The sequence below is a fragment of the Syngnathoides biaculeatus genome, chromosome 21, assembly GCF_019802595.1.
Source record: "Syngnathoides biaculeatus isolate LvHL_M chromosome 21, ASM1980259v1, whole genome shotgun sequence".
NCBI lineage: Eukaryota > Metazoa > Chordata > Actinopteri > Syngnathiformes > Syngnathidae > Syngnathoides > Syngnathoides biaculeatus.
In genome coordinates, this window is record NC_084660.1 from 5233151 (window position 1) to 5245657 (window position 12507).

General features: G+C 44.9%; 3 protein-coding genes across 4 annotated transcripts; 2 read left to right on the forward strand and 1 right to left on the reverse strand.

The window, feature by feature from the left end:
- Nucleotides 1–940: 940 nt before the first annotated feature.
- Nucleotides 941–5397, reverse strand: phf23b (PHD finger protein 23b). Of its 2 annotated transcripts, none has more exons than XM_061809284.1 (6): nt 5260–5397; nt 4306–4460; nt 3272–3303; nt 3083–3175; nt 2328–2910; nt 941–1890 (listed from the first exon to the last, which is right to left on the reverse strand). In XM_061809284.1, exons 2-6 carry the CDS (start codon nt 4331–4333, stop codon nt 1697–1699), a joined length of 930 nt encoding a protein of 309 aa, XP_061665268.1. In that variant the 5' UTR covers nt 4334–4460; nt 5260–5397; the 3' UTR covers nt 941–1696. The 2 variants fall into 2 exon arrangements, with proteins under 2 accessions (XP_061665268.1, XP_061665267.1); XM_061809283.1 differs by having other exon boundaries at nt 4306–4463; nt 5260–5392.
- On the forward strand, nt 3347–7953 carry elp5 (elongator acetyltransferase complex subunit 5). The gene is made up of 9 exons (XM_061809286.1): nt 3347–3794; nt 4852–5237; nt 5302–5362; nt 5434–5514; nt 6515–6726; nt 6818–6987; nt 7062–7142; nt 7551–7651; nt 7728–7953. Exons 2-9 carry the CDS (start codon nt 5153–5155, stop codon nt 7828–7830), a joined length of 894 nt encoding a protein of 297 aa, XP_061665270.1. The 5' UTR covers nt 3347–3794; nt 4852–5152; the 3' UTR covers nt 7831–7953.
- Nucleotides 7954–9118: 1165 nt separating this feature from the next.
- On the forward strand, nt 9119–12002 carry LOC133494967 (CTD nuclear envelope phosphatase 1A). The gene is made up of 8 exons (XM_061809287.1): nt 9119–9253; nt 9787–9853; nt 9931–10049; nt 10126–10197; nt 10269–10385; nt 10455–10566; nt 10650–10734; nt 10812–12002. The coding sequence occupies exons 1-8, from the start codon at nt 9149–9151 to the stop codon at nt 10870–10872; spliced, it is 738 nt and encodes a 245-aa protein (XP_061665271.1). The 5' UTR covers nt 9119–9148; the 3' UTR covers nt 10873–12002.
- The last annotated feature ends 505 nt before the right edge of the window (nt 12003–12507 follow it).

Here is a 12507-nt window from a genome sequence, read left to right on the forward strand (position 1 = left end):
AAAGAATACAAGTGGTCAAGAGAATAAAAATGTTGCTAAAGTGCTGATTTCGCTTTCCGCAGGAGGAAGCTGGCGCCCGTGGACTCCATCAGCAGCTCCCTCGTGTTCACTTTTCGGAAAGCAAAGGTTGGTTGTTAATTTTTCCAGTACAAAAATCAAAACTCTAGCGTTCCAACTGCTTTTGAACATTGCCAACTTTCTGTTGTAGGAGGATTAAAGCCGAGGACGACGGCCACGAGGACGCCAAGTACTAATTTGCCAGCTTGCACATATCTTTGATTTCACTCGCGCTATGATTATTGTACGTGCAGGGATGAGAATGACCAATTTGGGAAAAACACTGAAAATGTCGGGAACGTCCACTTTTTGTACGTGTTCGGTTAGACATGTTGATACCGTTTTCGCTCCTATCTGCACGGTCACACTTTACTTTTTTTTTTTTTTTTTTCCAAGCCGTGCCGGTCTGAAACAGTTCTTCACCCCGTGGTGTTGATCAATTTTCCCGGAACGATCTTCATCTTTTCGCATCAAGACCTTCGCCATACCGGCAAAATGTGCAGACTGAACTAGAAGTTATAACTATGACATAGTAAACAGAATGTTAACATCAAGAGTGAAAATACCGACAAAATCCCACCAAAATGCTGCCGGAAATGGGAATGTTATTACAATACTATAAACTCAAAAATGTGCAAAAAAAAAAAAAAAAAAAATTTCTCATCCCTGTAAGTGGCTTTTTTTTTTTTCCAGGAACCAATGACTGTAATGCCTATATTGAATTTCTTAAATTTTAAATACACAAAGCTTATGTTTCCAAAGACTTTTATTTTTCTTAAACTACAATTAAACAATATTGAACTGCAGAAAATATATTTTTGCATTGGCTTTCACATATGTACAGTTTCCAAAGAAAAGGATATGTACAACCCCCGCCCCGCCGCACCCGTCTCAACACCCAAGGACGTGAAAAACCAAAAATCAGCCACGACATCCAAAACATTCTCAATCAGGAACAAAACACGAACAATTGTGTTCTCTTTCGAAAAGGCGCAAACAGCAAAATTATAGAAACAGGAAATAACGAACCTCGGAACCTTATAGGGGGGTGGGGGGGGCAATGGTAAGCGCTCTGCAGTGGACGGCCCCCCCTCGACTCCAAAGTGCGCTGCTGCTTCAATGCTCTTGCGTGCTATCGTGTATTAAAAAAAAAAATAAAAATAAAAATTCTGCTTTGGTGCTGGGGTGGAAAAAAAAAAGTCAATTGTGTGAAAACAACAACATAAAAAGCAGACACTGTGCTAAAATTAAAACAATTTTGTCCTTTTTTTTGCTATTTTGCTGATCATCAAGCAGATTTTATGATCAAGTCATCAAGTCCACATCCGTTTAGTTTTTAAAGTGACGTTCGGCATCAGTGTCCTTTCCACTGACCACAAAAAAAAAAAAAAAAAATAGCATGAAGACATTCTTCAGCTAAAAATTCTAACGTGGCACGCAAAAGAATTCCAAAACCTCCGAGGCGCCGAAAAAAAGAAAAAAAAAAAATTAAAAAACGCTATTGGGGATAAATAACAATGATTGTCAAAAAGGAATCTGGCAACTGTGGATAACCGTCAGGCTGTTTTGGCTGGAGACATCGGGGGTGGGCGGATTGGGGGACAAACAAAACCAGAACTTTCTTTTGCCGTTGCTTTGCCTAAGTATCTTTCTTGTGTCCCGACCGCCTGGAGTGCATGCACTTGTGGCAGTAGAAGATGTCAGGGACGTTGGACTTCTTGATCTTGACGCAGGACAAGTGCACCCAGATGGCGCACTGGTTGCACTCGATCATCGGCCGCCCGGCGAACGGCTTGCCGCAGTAGCACGTGATCAGGTCCCACGAGTCGTCGCCTGGAGGACGCGCGCACACGCATGCTGATCAACTTGAAACGACAGTTTTATACCAAAAAAAAGGGGGGACAACCCGACAGGCAAATGCAGCTCTAAAATGCACCATATTGAAATATTTGGTGAAAAGACCCCCCCCCCCCCCACCACCTCCTCATCAACGCAACCTACACAATTTACGAAGATATTTGGGACATAAAAAAATGCTGCACCGTACCTTAAATCAGTGAAACTTGCATCTTAAAAAAAAAAAAATTGAATACGCGAAACTGCGATTATCGGTGACGGTTCTTCAAAGCGTGACTTTTGCAAACGGGCGGTAATCCGTCAAATGGGCGACAGGGTCAAGCCTCGCGATTGCTTTTAATATATTTGAAGTAATTGCAGCAAGCTTTTTGCTAGAAATGAGACTGTTATGAAAGAAAACAAAGACAACCCACCTGACTCCACCATGATGTCTTCATCAGCGATCCAAGTCTCCCCCTCGCTGGAGCTCATCTCAGCGTCCCCGACGGCCTCGTCGGGCACCATTTTGTCGGCGGCCCGCGGGCTGTGACCGGGGTCGACGTGCGGCGCGGGCCCCCCGCGGCCGGGCCGCCACTCCTCAGAGTCGCTGTGGGACGTCGAGCTCTTCAGCTTCTTGGCTTTGGGCTGCTTGGAGTTCTTGCTGCGCTTGATGCGCGGCCGCTTCTCGCCCTCGCTGCTGCCGCTGTCCGCCGCCGCCCCCGACGAGCCGAGCGACGTCTTCTTAGGCTTTTTGTCCTTTTTGCGCTCTGCCTTGGCGCCGGCCGCCTGGCTCTCATACAGCGAGTCTTTCAGGCGCATCTTGTCCAGCAAAGTGCTATCGGGGTGGACGCTTTTGCCCTTGTTGGCGCGGGCCTTGTGGACAAACGTGTGGATGGTGTGGATGTCCGGGCCGCCATCGGGCCACGTGGTGCTCATGGAGCCGCCGCCGCCGCCGCCGTCGTCGTCTACTGACAGACTGTGGGCAGAGCTGGATGATGTTGGGGACCATGAGCTTTCCTACAAAGAAGAAATGAGATATTTTGTTTGTGGATAAGAGACACTAACTGAGGTCTTCCCTAAAAAAGCATTGTCCATTTTTTCCAAGACGCTGCAGGTCAAATTTTGAGGAAGGATAAATAGCGTAATAATTCAACTTTGCTCTCAAAATGACCTGCGAAGGGGAGCTCACCTCTTTGGGGTTGGGGATGTAACCGGCATAAGCCAGGACAAAGCTGCAGAACTTGTTGAAGTCCTCCACTGTCCTTCTCTTCCTCTCCGGGGGCTGCACAAAAATAAAGTCCAAGGTTGTTTATCGAATGAACGTAAAACGGGGCAAGTGGTGGTGGTGGTGGGGGGGGGGTGTTGTGGTGGTGCTTACCAAAGGTTCGGTTTTGCACGTCAAAAGTGAATCTGCCGACACATAAACACAACATCAGGCAGATTTAGAACTGCTTTATAGTTCAAGATTACGAATAATGAGCATTTTTGAGCATTGTTTGAAAACATGCATGCCCAAGGCCGCAGGTTTTGGACATGAGCCAAGCTAACTAGTTAGCTTTAGCCACTAAACGGTTCAATCGCTTAATAGCGGATTATTAAGTGATACGTGCAAATAAAAACGCGTGGTTCTTTAACAACTACGATGTCCGAATGGCATCTAACGTGTGGACATTTGAAATTTGCATTCAATGCGAGGGGGGAAAAAATGACGCTAATGAGCTAGCCGGAGCATTTGGGACCGTGTTTGAATTGCCTCGGAGCTAAACTGCCCCTAAAACATTGGCCGACAACTGTGCCACATGGAGCGCACGAATTTAGACTTCCCTTTTGGTGGTCATTTGATCGTCCGGCGCTTTTAAACGCAGTTTTACTTTCACACTGCGGGTGGCAGAACGTCAATGGTGGGCAAAGTTGTCTTTATCCGTTAGCAGCTAACGTGCTAGTCGCGCCTCTCGATGTCGCTCGTCAACTCACTTTTTTGTTTTTTTTGAGTCATTAGATCATCTTTATTTTGCTTCATTTGCGGGAGAGAGAACTGTGTCATCACCACAGATTCCCAATTACGACAACTTTAATCCACTATGTGCGGTGTTGGGCAACGAATGGAGGCGAGCTCCCGGCGGTTATTTAAGGCAAACCGAACGCCAATTTCCAACATGTAAAAGGCAACCATCGGCGTCAAGATTTATCGACACAATCCCCCAAAAAGACCCGACTCAGTTGCAATATTTGACCGGCAACTTTGTCGCGAAAAATGGAGAATGGTGACACAAGCAAGCTAACGTAAAGGTAACGTTAGCCGGGTTTTCGATAGCTAAGTTTCCCCGTCGGCGAACCTGTTAAACCCCAAGCAAAGCGGCTTACTTTATGAATCCCTCATCCATGCAAGAGAAATAATACAAAAAACATTACCTTGGTGCTCGGACATTATGTCAAGCATTGTCCCTTTCGACGGGCAGGCCTTAAGGTCCGAGAAACGGGACCAAGAGCGGGGGCGCTAGCCGAAGCGAGGCGACCGTCGCGGTGTTGCCTTCTCCCGGCGCGACCGCGTCCGAATTGTCGGGCGGCTGCTGGACCCACCGAGGCAAGAAACAAAACAAGAAAGATTTTGTCAAGAACCTTAAGGGTTGACAAAAGACCAAAAAGGAAAAAAAAAAAAAACACTCTTCAGTGCTGGAGTGTCAGCACACTATACGAGACGAGCGAGAAAGTGCACTTTTTTTTCTCTGTCGCTCGTCCCATTCCGCTGGTTGCTCCGTTTAAAATCCGAGCCGCCACCGTACAGCTCGGCTGTAAAACATCTTTCTATTTAGACGAGCCGGTAACTTGTCCGATATATAAAGATAAATAAATATACGAGAGATCTAGTTTATCTTTCGTAGTCGGGCTGCACGATCGCATTCCCCACTTGCTAACTATCCCTCCTCCTCATCTTCTTCTTCTGTCTACGCGCGGCAGAAGCCTCTGAATTCTTTCCCCAAAGAGGACGACGGGAAATGAAGTTTTAATGGACGACCAGCTCGCGACAATCCGCGGCGTTTGAACTACATTTCCCGCAGGTACACTGCGAGATGATGCGATTCGCCAAACTCAACCACGAAATATTTTGGACTAGACATGGCGATGTGTATGTATATATAGCTATTTAGACATATTTGTGAGATATATTCCAGAGCCTCGGATAGAATATGCTGCCTACTTTAAGCGCATCCTGGCGGATTGTGCTGATCATTGTGAAGAATCGCATTGTCACAGGTGCATGCTAATTAGCTTTAGCATTTGTAGCACCATGCTGCATGACATGCTACACGGATTAGACGCCGGAGGTTTTCTTATTATACAAGGTACTTTGTAACTTTTACATACCCCAGTGACATTAAGACTAACGGGATGTGTACTTAATCAAAGATTCCTGTAGCTACTCGGGCCGACGTCTTCTATGGAGCTTTGTCAAGGCTGCACTGAACAGGTTTGTCAACATGTTGCTGTTGGGCATCCTATAATATTGAGACATTCATTAATTCATGTTGTGATTTTTAGAGCGGAAGTAGTCCATGTGCTCAGCTTTGAAGCCAGCGAGGATGAGGTGAAGAATGGCTTGAAAGAATCACCAATTGAAAGGTATTTATTGAAACAGCCCTCGAGGTTAACTGATCTAAAAAAACAACAACAACAACAAACAACTGGATCGCACATACACTTGAGCGGTATGGCGAGTGTTTAAAGCCGCCATCTTGGTAATCCCAAAACGTCTGGTTTTCTCAAACTGGCATGTAGAATTAAAACTGGTCGTGTGAGTTTGACATTTTTTTTTTTCAGTTCTGGTAACATGAAGGATTTTTAATTTGACTGAGTAAGCCAAAAAAGTGCAAAGGAAAGCCATAACACCATGACTAGCAAGAAACCTTGCATATTACCTAGGGTCCGGTTTCCGTGACATATTAACTTTTCCCAAAATACGCTGTGAAGCACTATCATCATAACATAGCAAAAAAAACTCAGCATTTTTTTGGTCATAAAAACATTACATTTATGTCAATCAGTTGGGATATATTTTTGGAAATAAGGACTCGCAATGGGAAAATACATGCATTGTTCATTTGTTGTTGCATTTGAAAATCAAATTCAATTTGCAGAGTTCTGTATGATGAAATTCATCAAAAATTTCACAGAAAATGTATTTTCTTGCTTATCTCCTGATGAAAGTTTGGGAAAATATTTTTAAGCGAAAAGCCTTCAGCTATAAGGAGTGAACAACAACAATCGTAAACAAAACTTTGTTCAACTGAATTAAACTCATCAGAAAATGGAAAAAAAAAAAAAAACCTTTACAGACAAACTTTTAGCAGTGTCAAAGTAAATCTTTCTAACTTACCTGTGGAATGTTTTCTCACAGCCACAAAACTGGCGATTACCACAGTTAATCGCTGTCGCTGCACATGTCGGTATGGCTGTTTTGGGAGTATCAAGATGGCGGACTTCAATTTTGGTGGTTTTTTTTTTTTTTTTTTAAGATCAGTGGGTGCTCCTCGGCCTATTTTTAGCGAGCCCCACCCCCTTCAAGATGAAATTTTGAGGTTTTTTTTTGTTTGTTTGTTTGTTTTTGTGGCTGACATTGCAGGCTCCACTTTCACAACGCTTACAGCGACCCCCTGGGGTGGACCGACCATGCCGGATTCACGGTGGACCAGTTCTGCGTTGAGAAAGTCGCGCAGCTTGCCAAGCAGTCCTCGCAAGTCAAGCCGTCCGTTTTTGTCATCGACTCGCTCTCATGGGTCCTGAGACACGTCGGTCTCCCTGCAGTCTGTAAGACTCTCCAGCAGCTTAAAAATGGTGACCCATTATCCGTTTTAACACCCGTAGGCAATCTCAAATTGCGTTTCGTCGATTTAGTCCGCATGGATTTCAACCTTTTGCACGTCAGGGGGATCTGTCGGAAACATCATCAGTCTCCTCCATTCTGACATGCATCCGCGGGGAATGGTGGGCAGCCTGTGCCACTTGGCCACCTCGGTCATCACCGTGGCCGGAGGACTGAGAGGAGACCAAGCGAAGACAACCAGGCGACTCAAATCAGGGAAGGTTTTGCAAGATGTAAGTATTAAATATGCAATGAAGACTTGTTTTCCTGGAAAATGTAACAACATGGTGTATTTCTTGATGCGTAGGAGGAGATTTTCTCCATCAAAGATGACTTGACGGTGCTTGGACAGAGCAAACCGAGCCGGTTTGACCCACAAGAACAGGAGGTACTGGCGGAGTTGTTACATCCAAACTGTTCATTTTCACCTTGTAACTTGTGATCCTGTGACTTTAATCTCATTCGACCAGTTATTCCTGTAAATGCTAAACCCCATGAAGTCTTCTAACAGACCGTAATTCCCGGCCTACAGAGCGCACCTGGTTATAAGCCTCGGTACACAGAAAGCGTTAGCGCGGTGCTAGCGTTAACGCGACGCTAGCGTTAAACTCTTTCTGTGTACCGAGGCTTATAACCAGGTGCGCGATATTTTACTCTTCTCATAAAACTTTTATTTCCTAAGCTGTGATGGAGAGGGAAGAGTTTGTGATGAGCCGGAATGATACTGACGTTAGGCCTCTGGCTTGTGAAATGAATTCCAAGAACTAATTAAAAGTCCCATTTGGGGTTCTTGCAGGCGGACCCGACGGCCAACTTGACCTTCAACCTCCGCTTGTCTGACAGCGAGCGCGAGGATAAGGAGAAGCTAGCGCTGCCTTTTGTCTTCAGTAAAGACAAGTAAGAGACATTCTCAAGTTTCTATTTTTCAATCTTCTTGGCGTTTCACTTGTAACTCTTGGCGTTTGTGTCCTAGGAAAGCAGCTCTTCTTCACAAAAGCTCGGGGCGAATCGCGTACGAGCCCGACGCTAACGACGATTACGACGAAGAGGATCCCGACGACGATCTCGACGTGTGATCGTCTGACCGCATTAGTTTTGCTGATAAATTTCTCATGGAAAACAATGTTTTTAATGACTGTACAGTCAATGAATTGTTGAATCTGAAATGTAACAATGGATTAAAAACAAACAAAAAAACACTTTGTGTTCGTCTACAAGTTGTTGATTCCGGTTTTTATTTTGCATCTTTCTTAAAGTGCTCCAGGATAAAGTTTGCTGTTGACTCAAATTATTTGGTCTGGTGAAAATATCATTTTTGAGACAAAAGCAGACGCCATGAAAACTAAATTTGAAAAACAAAGTGAATTCATGTTGTTTAATTTGAAATGTATTTAAAAAAAAGTCCGGACTGCCCATATGGCCCGTGATCAAAAAATGAAGGCCCCTGATTGGCTGAAGACGAGAGCTGTGTCTACGATTTACGATTCCTTGCAGTTCTCTGATCTGTCAAGGCTAATTTGAAATTGAATTTACCGAATTTAATCTCAAGTACTCAAACTGAATGTGTAGTTATATAATTTGATTTTTAATTCCGGATTAAAAAAAAACAACTCGTTTTCAGTTTCACCGAATTGTAGTTTTAAACTACTAAATTCAATTACAAATTATACAATTCAGGATCAGTGTTGTTGTTGCAATGTCTCGTATTCATCAACTTCAAATTATATTTTTCAAATTTCGTTTTTTGAACGCAATCGCTCAAGGGTAGAAATTCAAACATAACTTCCGCCCATGTTTATTTTCCTTCCACGTGGACGAGCTGCGCGCGACCCCGAGATCCCCCCCTTCCGGAAGTGATGTCACATCGGCAATGGCGGCCCTCAGTTTCATTCCGGATTTCCAGTGGACTACAAACTGATTTGACCAACATAAGTTGGGACTGTGCGGGAGTTTGTTTTGTTTTCGTTTTTAAGGACGAGTCCGCGCCGGACGCCGCGCACAGCGAAGGCGAGTCGAGCTGCCGTCGGAACAGGAGGCGGCCGGTAGCTGTTTTGGACTTGTTTTTTGCACCGGGTTCAAGGTGGTCACCCTGCCGAGCGAGCTAGCGCTAGCTCGGCGGCTACGAGCTAACGCCGCACAGGTCGACGAGCTCCACGAACCCAGCAGAGCCCTTCTCAGCACGTTCGCCTGCCATGCCGATCTCGTCGATTTAATGCTCATCGTGCCACAAGTGTGCAGAGCGAGGTACTCACGCGTTTGCTTGGCCCCCTTTTTTTCAAGTGGGGGGGGGGGGGGCGGAGAGGGGGGTTTGGTGCAAATCGTTCGCTTGGCGGCTAACGCCGACTGTCACCCGCAGTTCTTCCACCGACTGCTGACTCGTCCTGGCCGGTCAACATGCTGAAGACCCGCCAGTGTTTACTCGGCATCCGCACTTTCCTGGGCGTCACGTCTCGAATATGGGGCTTCTTCATGTACATCCTCAGGAAGCACCTGCGAACGGTAAGACGTGCTCGTGAGGCACACCTGAACAAAAACAAAGCCCGGGAATATTCCCATTCATTCATTCGGGATCGTCGCAACTGGGCTGTTGTGGTGGTTGTCACGCACCGAGAGGCTCCATCGGACAGTTTGTCCCCTCAAGTGTTGTAGAATGCTCATGTCATCGAAAAAAATACTTGTTGCTGTCTGGGGAACTGACTTAAAAACACAATGTCGGGTGGGAGATGTTTGTTTTTATTTACATCTGAGTCCTTGCTCCACAATCAGGGGGACTTTTTTTATTTTGACTCGGGAAAACAGTCTCGTGATGAGTTTTGAACGCGAATATTGAACATATTGTAGCCTGATTTGAACGGAATTCACTCTTAACGTACCTCAGAGCACGGGATCATCTTATCAGATAATCTTGGAGCCCGATTTAGCAAATTTCATTCAAATTGGGATTGTTTTGACGATCTCTCACCCCTGATAGTTCCATATTTTTCCCCGTGATATATTACCGACTTGGCCGCCATTTTGCGTTCCCTTCGCAGATCATCCAGTATCAGACGGTGCGATATGACACCCTGCCTCTGTCGCCGATCTCCAGGAACAGACTGAGTGAGTGCGCGCTACGCTTATACGCTTGCTAACGCCCGTTCGTAAGAGTTTAACGGTTGTGTCCCGTCCCGCTCCAGACGGAGTCAAGAGGAAGATTCTGGTCCTGGACCTGGATGAGACGCTGATCCACTCTCACCACGACGGGGTCTTGAGGCCCACAGTGAGGCCGGGAACGCCGCCAGACTTCATTCTCAAAGTAGGAGCATCGCAGTTTGCAAAGTGGAAGAGTTTTACCTCGGAGGTGACTGACCTCGGTTCCTCTTTCTGCGCAGGTCGTCATCGACAAGCACCCGGTGCGATTCTTCGTCCACAAAAGGCCACACGTGGACTTCTTTTTAGAAGTGGTGCGTGTCGTCTCCGACGTCGCGACGTGTGTTTTTGTTGCCGCCGACGTACTGTAACGTGTCGCGCGCAGGTGAGCCAGTGGTACGAGCTGGTGGTTTTCACGGCCAGCATGGAGATCTACGGCTCGGCGGTGGCGGACAAGCTGGACAACAATAGAAATGTTCTCAGACGCCGATATTACAGACAGGTACTTTGGAATACGATGACAGGTGACATAAACGGGAGGGATAACTTCCATCTTTCTCTGTTTTGACAGCATTGTACATTGGATCTAGGTAGTTATATCAAAGATTTGTCTGTAGTACACGACGACCTGTCCAGTATTGTCATTCTCGACAACTCGCCCGGTGCTTATCGAAGCCATCCAGGTAAAAAAAGAATAATAATAACAGCCTCACCACTGTCTCCCAGTGTCGAATGTAAGTGTAATCGGAACCTAACCCCTGTCCAGATAATGCAATACCCATCAAGTCGTGGTTCAGTGATCCCAGTGACACAGCACTTCTTAACTTGCTGCCTATGCTGGATGCGTTAAGGTGAGCGCCGAAAGAAATCCCGCCCTCCCGATTATTGTCCCAATTGTGAAACGCGGCGTTTGCGCGTCCCGCTCCAGGTTCACCGCCGACGTCCGCTCCGTCCTCAGTCGAAACCTCCACCAGCATCGGCTCTGGTGATTGGCCGACCGGAGAACATCGGTCAAAAAGACGACCCGCCGGCGCTTCCGCGTTGGGATGAACATTTTGGGTGCCAGATTTTTAGCCCCGCCGCCATCTTAGTTCTATACTTGACCCTGCCGCCCCTGGCAAAAAAAAAAAAAAAAAAATTGAACTGGAGCTTCTCCGACGCCTTTTTAAACTTTTTTTTTCTCCCCCCTCCCTTACTGCTGATGAAATGAAGAGGATCCATCCACAAAGTAAACGACATTACAGATTCAAATTTTTACAATTTGCTGATCATATACTTTTGGCCCCATTTCTTCTTTTTTTTTCTCCTCAAAAGGATACAGACAGTTTTTTTTCCCTTGCAGGACACCTGTCATCTTTGGATATTTTTGTTTGTTTTTGTGGGTTATGGAAAAAAAACGACAAACTCGTGAGGATAAAACATATGGCTTGTACCCATTCTATGGCCTGCTGTGCTGTCTTTTCCATATCTGTCACCATTAAATAACATTTCACCCTCCTCATTGAATTGCAATTTCACTTGTCCCCATTCTCCTTCTCTTCTGTTTTCCTTGTATTTCATTGACAGCCCCCCCCCCCGCCCCTTTACTGTATGGATTTTTACAGTCTTTCAAAATGCCTTCTGAACAATACAACGTCCAGGCTCCGAAGCTGCGTCTTTATCGGCTCTGTTTTATAAGTAATTATGGAAGAAAAAACACGTCAGTATCAGTTTTCGGGCGGTCACTGACCATCAATTATCCTCTTGGGAAATGAAATGCTGTCATAAAGCCGCTTTACTAAGTTTCCCCATGACGTGTAATAACATGTCGTACCAGTGTAAAAAGAAGTGAGGTCAGAATGTAAAAAGTACTTGACAAACTTCTGCTTTTTAACATTTCTGTCATTTCACCCTGGGGGCTCTATGCTGGCCATTTGTGTCCACCTCACTTTCTTTTTCTTTTTTTTTTTTGGAACCATTGTAGCCAACAATTATCCTAAGGATGGGGATTTTTGTCTTATTTTGTCATTTCCAGTTCAAGCTCATATGCTGTTTACATGAAATTGTACCTTTTGGCTATGTTGTGGCCACTATTGGTAAATTAAAATGCATAAAAACTGAATTAAAAAAAAAAAAGTGACTGGGTTGAATCTACCTGTTCCGGGATGTCGCTGGCATAAAAAGATGCACAAAGTACATTTATACAGATTAAAAAATGACCAATGCACATATTTGGACCAAAAACCTCACCAAAACTATTGAATACAATCTCTTGATTTGGAAAAGGGAAATGCACAGGTTGCCGTCTTGCAGAATAACATTTAAATGTTCGTACTGTCACTACACCACTGTCATGAAAAGATACATTATTTGGAATTAATCATTTCTGAATGCATTCTGTGATCCATTTTTTTGAAGCCTTTTTTATGTATATATATATATACATGGGTCTACTATACTACAGTGTGTTAATATTGGTAGTGATGGTCTACTTCGTGAGCTAAGTACTTTTTTTTTTTTAGTGGTCCCTGGTGCACAAAGTTTGATTTCATTTTTCCACAGTTGTTTAAAGTTTTTAAACAAATATTTGAAAACTTCAAAGCGGTTGAATGTTCAGATTTGGTTGCTAAGTTTGGATCAATAAC

What these genes read in the sequence shown, in the direction of transcription:
- phf23b (XM_061809284.1), bottom strand. Translation starts at nt 4,333, where the DNA reads ATGCTTGACATAATGTCCGAGCACCAAG. An exon ending in CATAATGTCCGAGCACCAAG is followed by an intron (nt 3,304 to 4,305) that starts GTAATGTTTTTT and finishes ATGTGTCGGCAG; the next exon opens with ATTCACTTTTGACGTGCAAA. An exon ending in ACATCCCCAACCCCAAAGAG is followed by an intron (nt 2,911 to 3,082) that starts GTGAGCTCCCCT and finishes TCTTCTTTGTAG; the next exon opens with GAAAGCTCATGGTCCCCAAC.
- elp5 (XM_061809286.1), top strand. Translation starts at nt 5,153, where the DNA reads ATGCTAATTAGCTTTAGCATTTGTAGCACCATGCTGCATGACATGCTA. An exon ending in AGGTTTTCTTATTATACAAG is followed by an intron (nt 5,238 to 5,301) that starts GTACTTTGTAAC and finishes ACTTAATCAAAG; the next exon opens with ATTCCTGTAGCTACTCGGGC. An exon ending in TCTCCAGCAGCTTAAAAATG is followed by an intron (nt 6,727 to 6,817) that starts GTGACCCATTAT and finishes TTTGCACGTCAG; the next exon opens with GGGGATCTGTCGGAAACATC.
- LOC133494967 (XM_061809287.1), top strand. Translation starts at nt 9,149, where the DNA reads ATGCTGAAGACCCGCCAGTGTTTACTCGGCATCCGCACTTTCCTGGGC. An exon ending in TCAGGAAGCACCTGCGAACG is followed by an intron (nt 9,254 to 9,786) that starts GTAAGACGTGCT and finishes TTCCCTTCGCAG; the next exon opens with ATCATCCAGTATCAGACGGT. An exon ending in TGGACTTCTTTTTAGAAGTG is followed by an intron (nt 10,198 to 10,268) that starts GTGCGTGTCGTC and finishes TGTCGCGCGCAG; the next exon opens with GTGAGCCAGTGGTACGAGCT.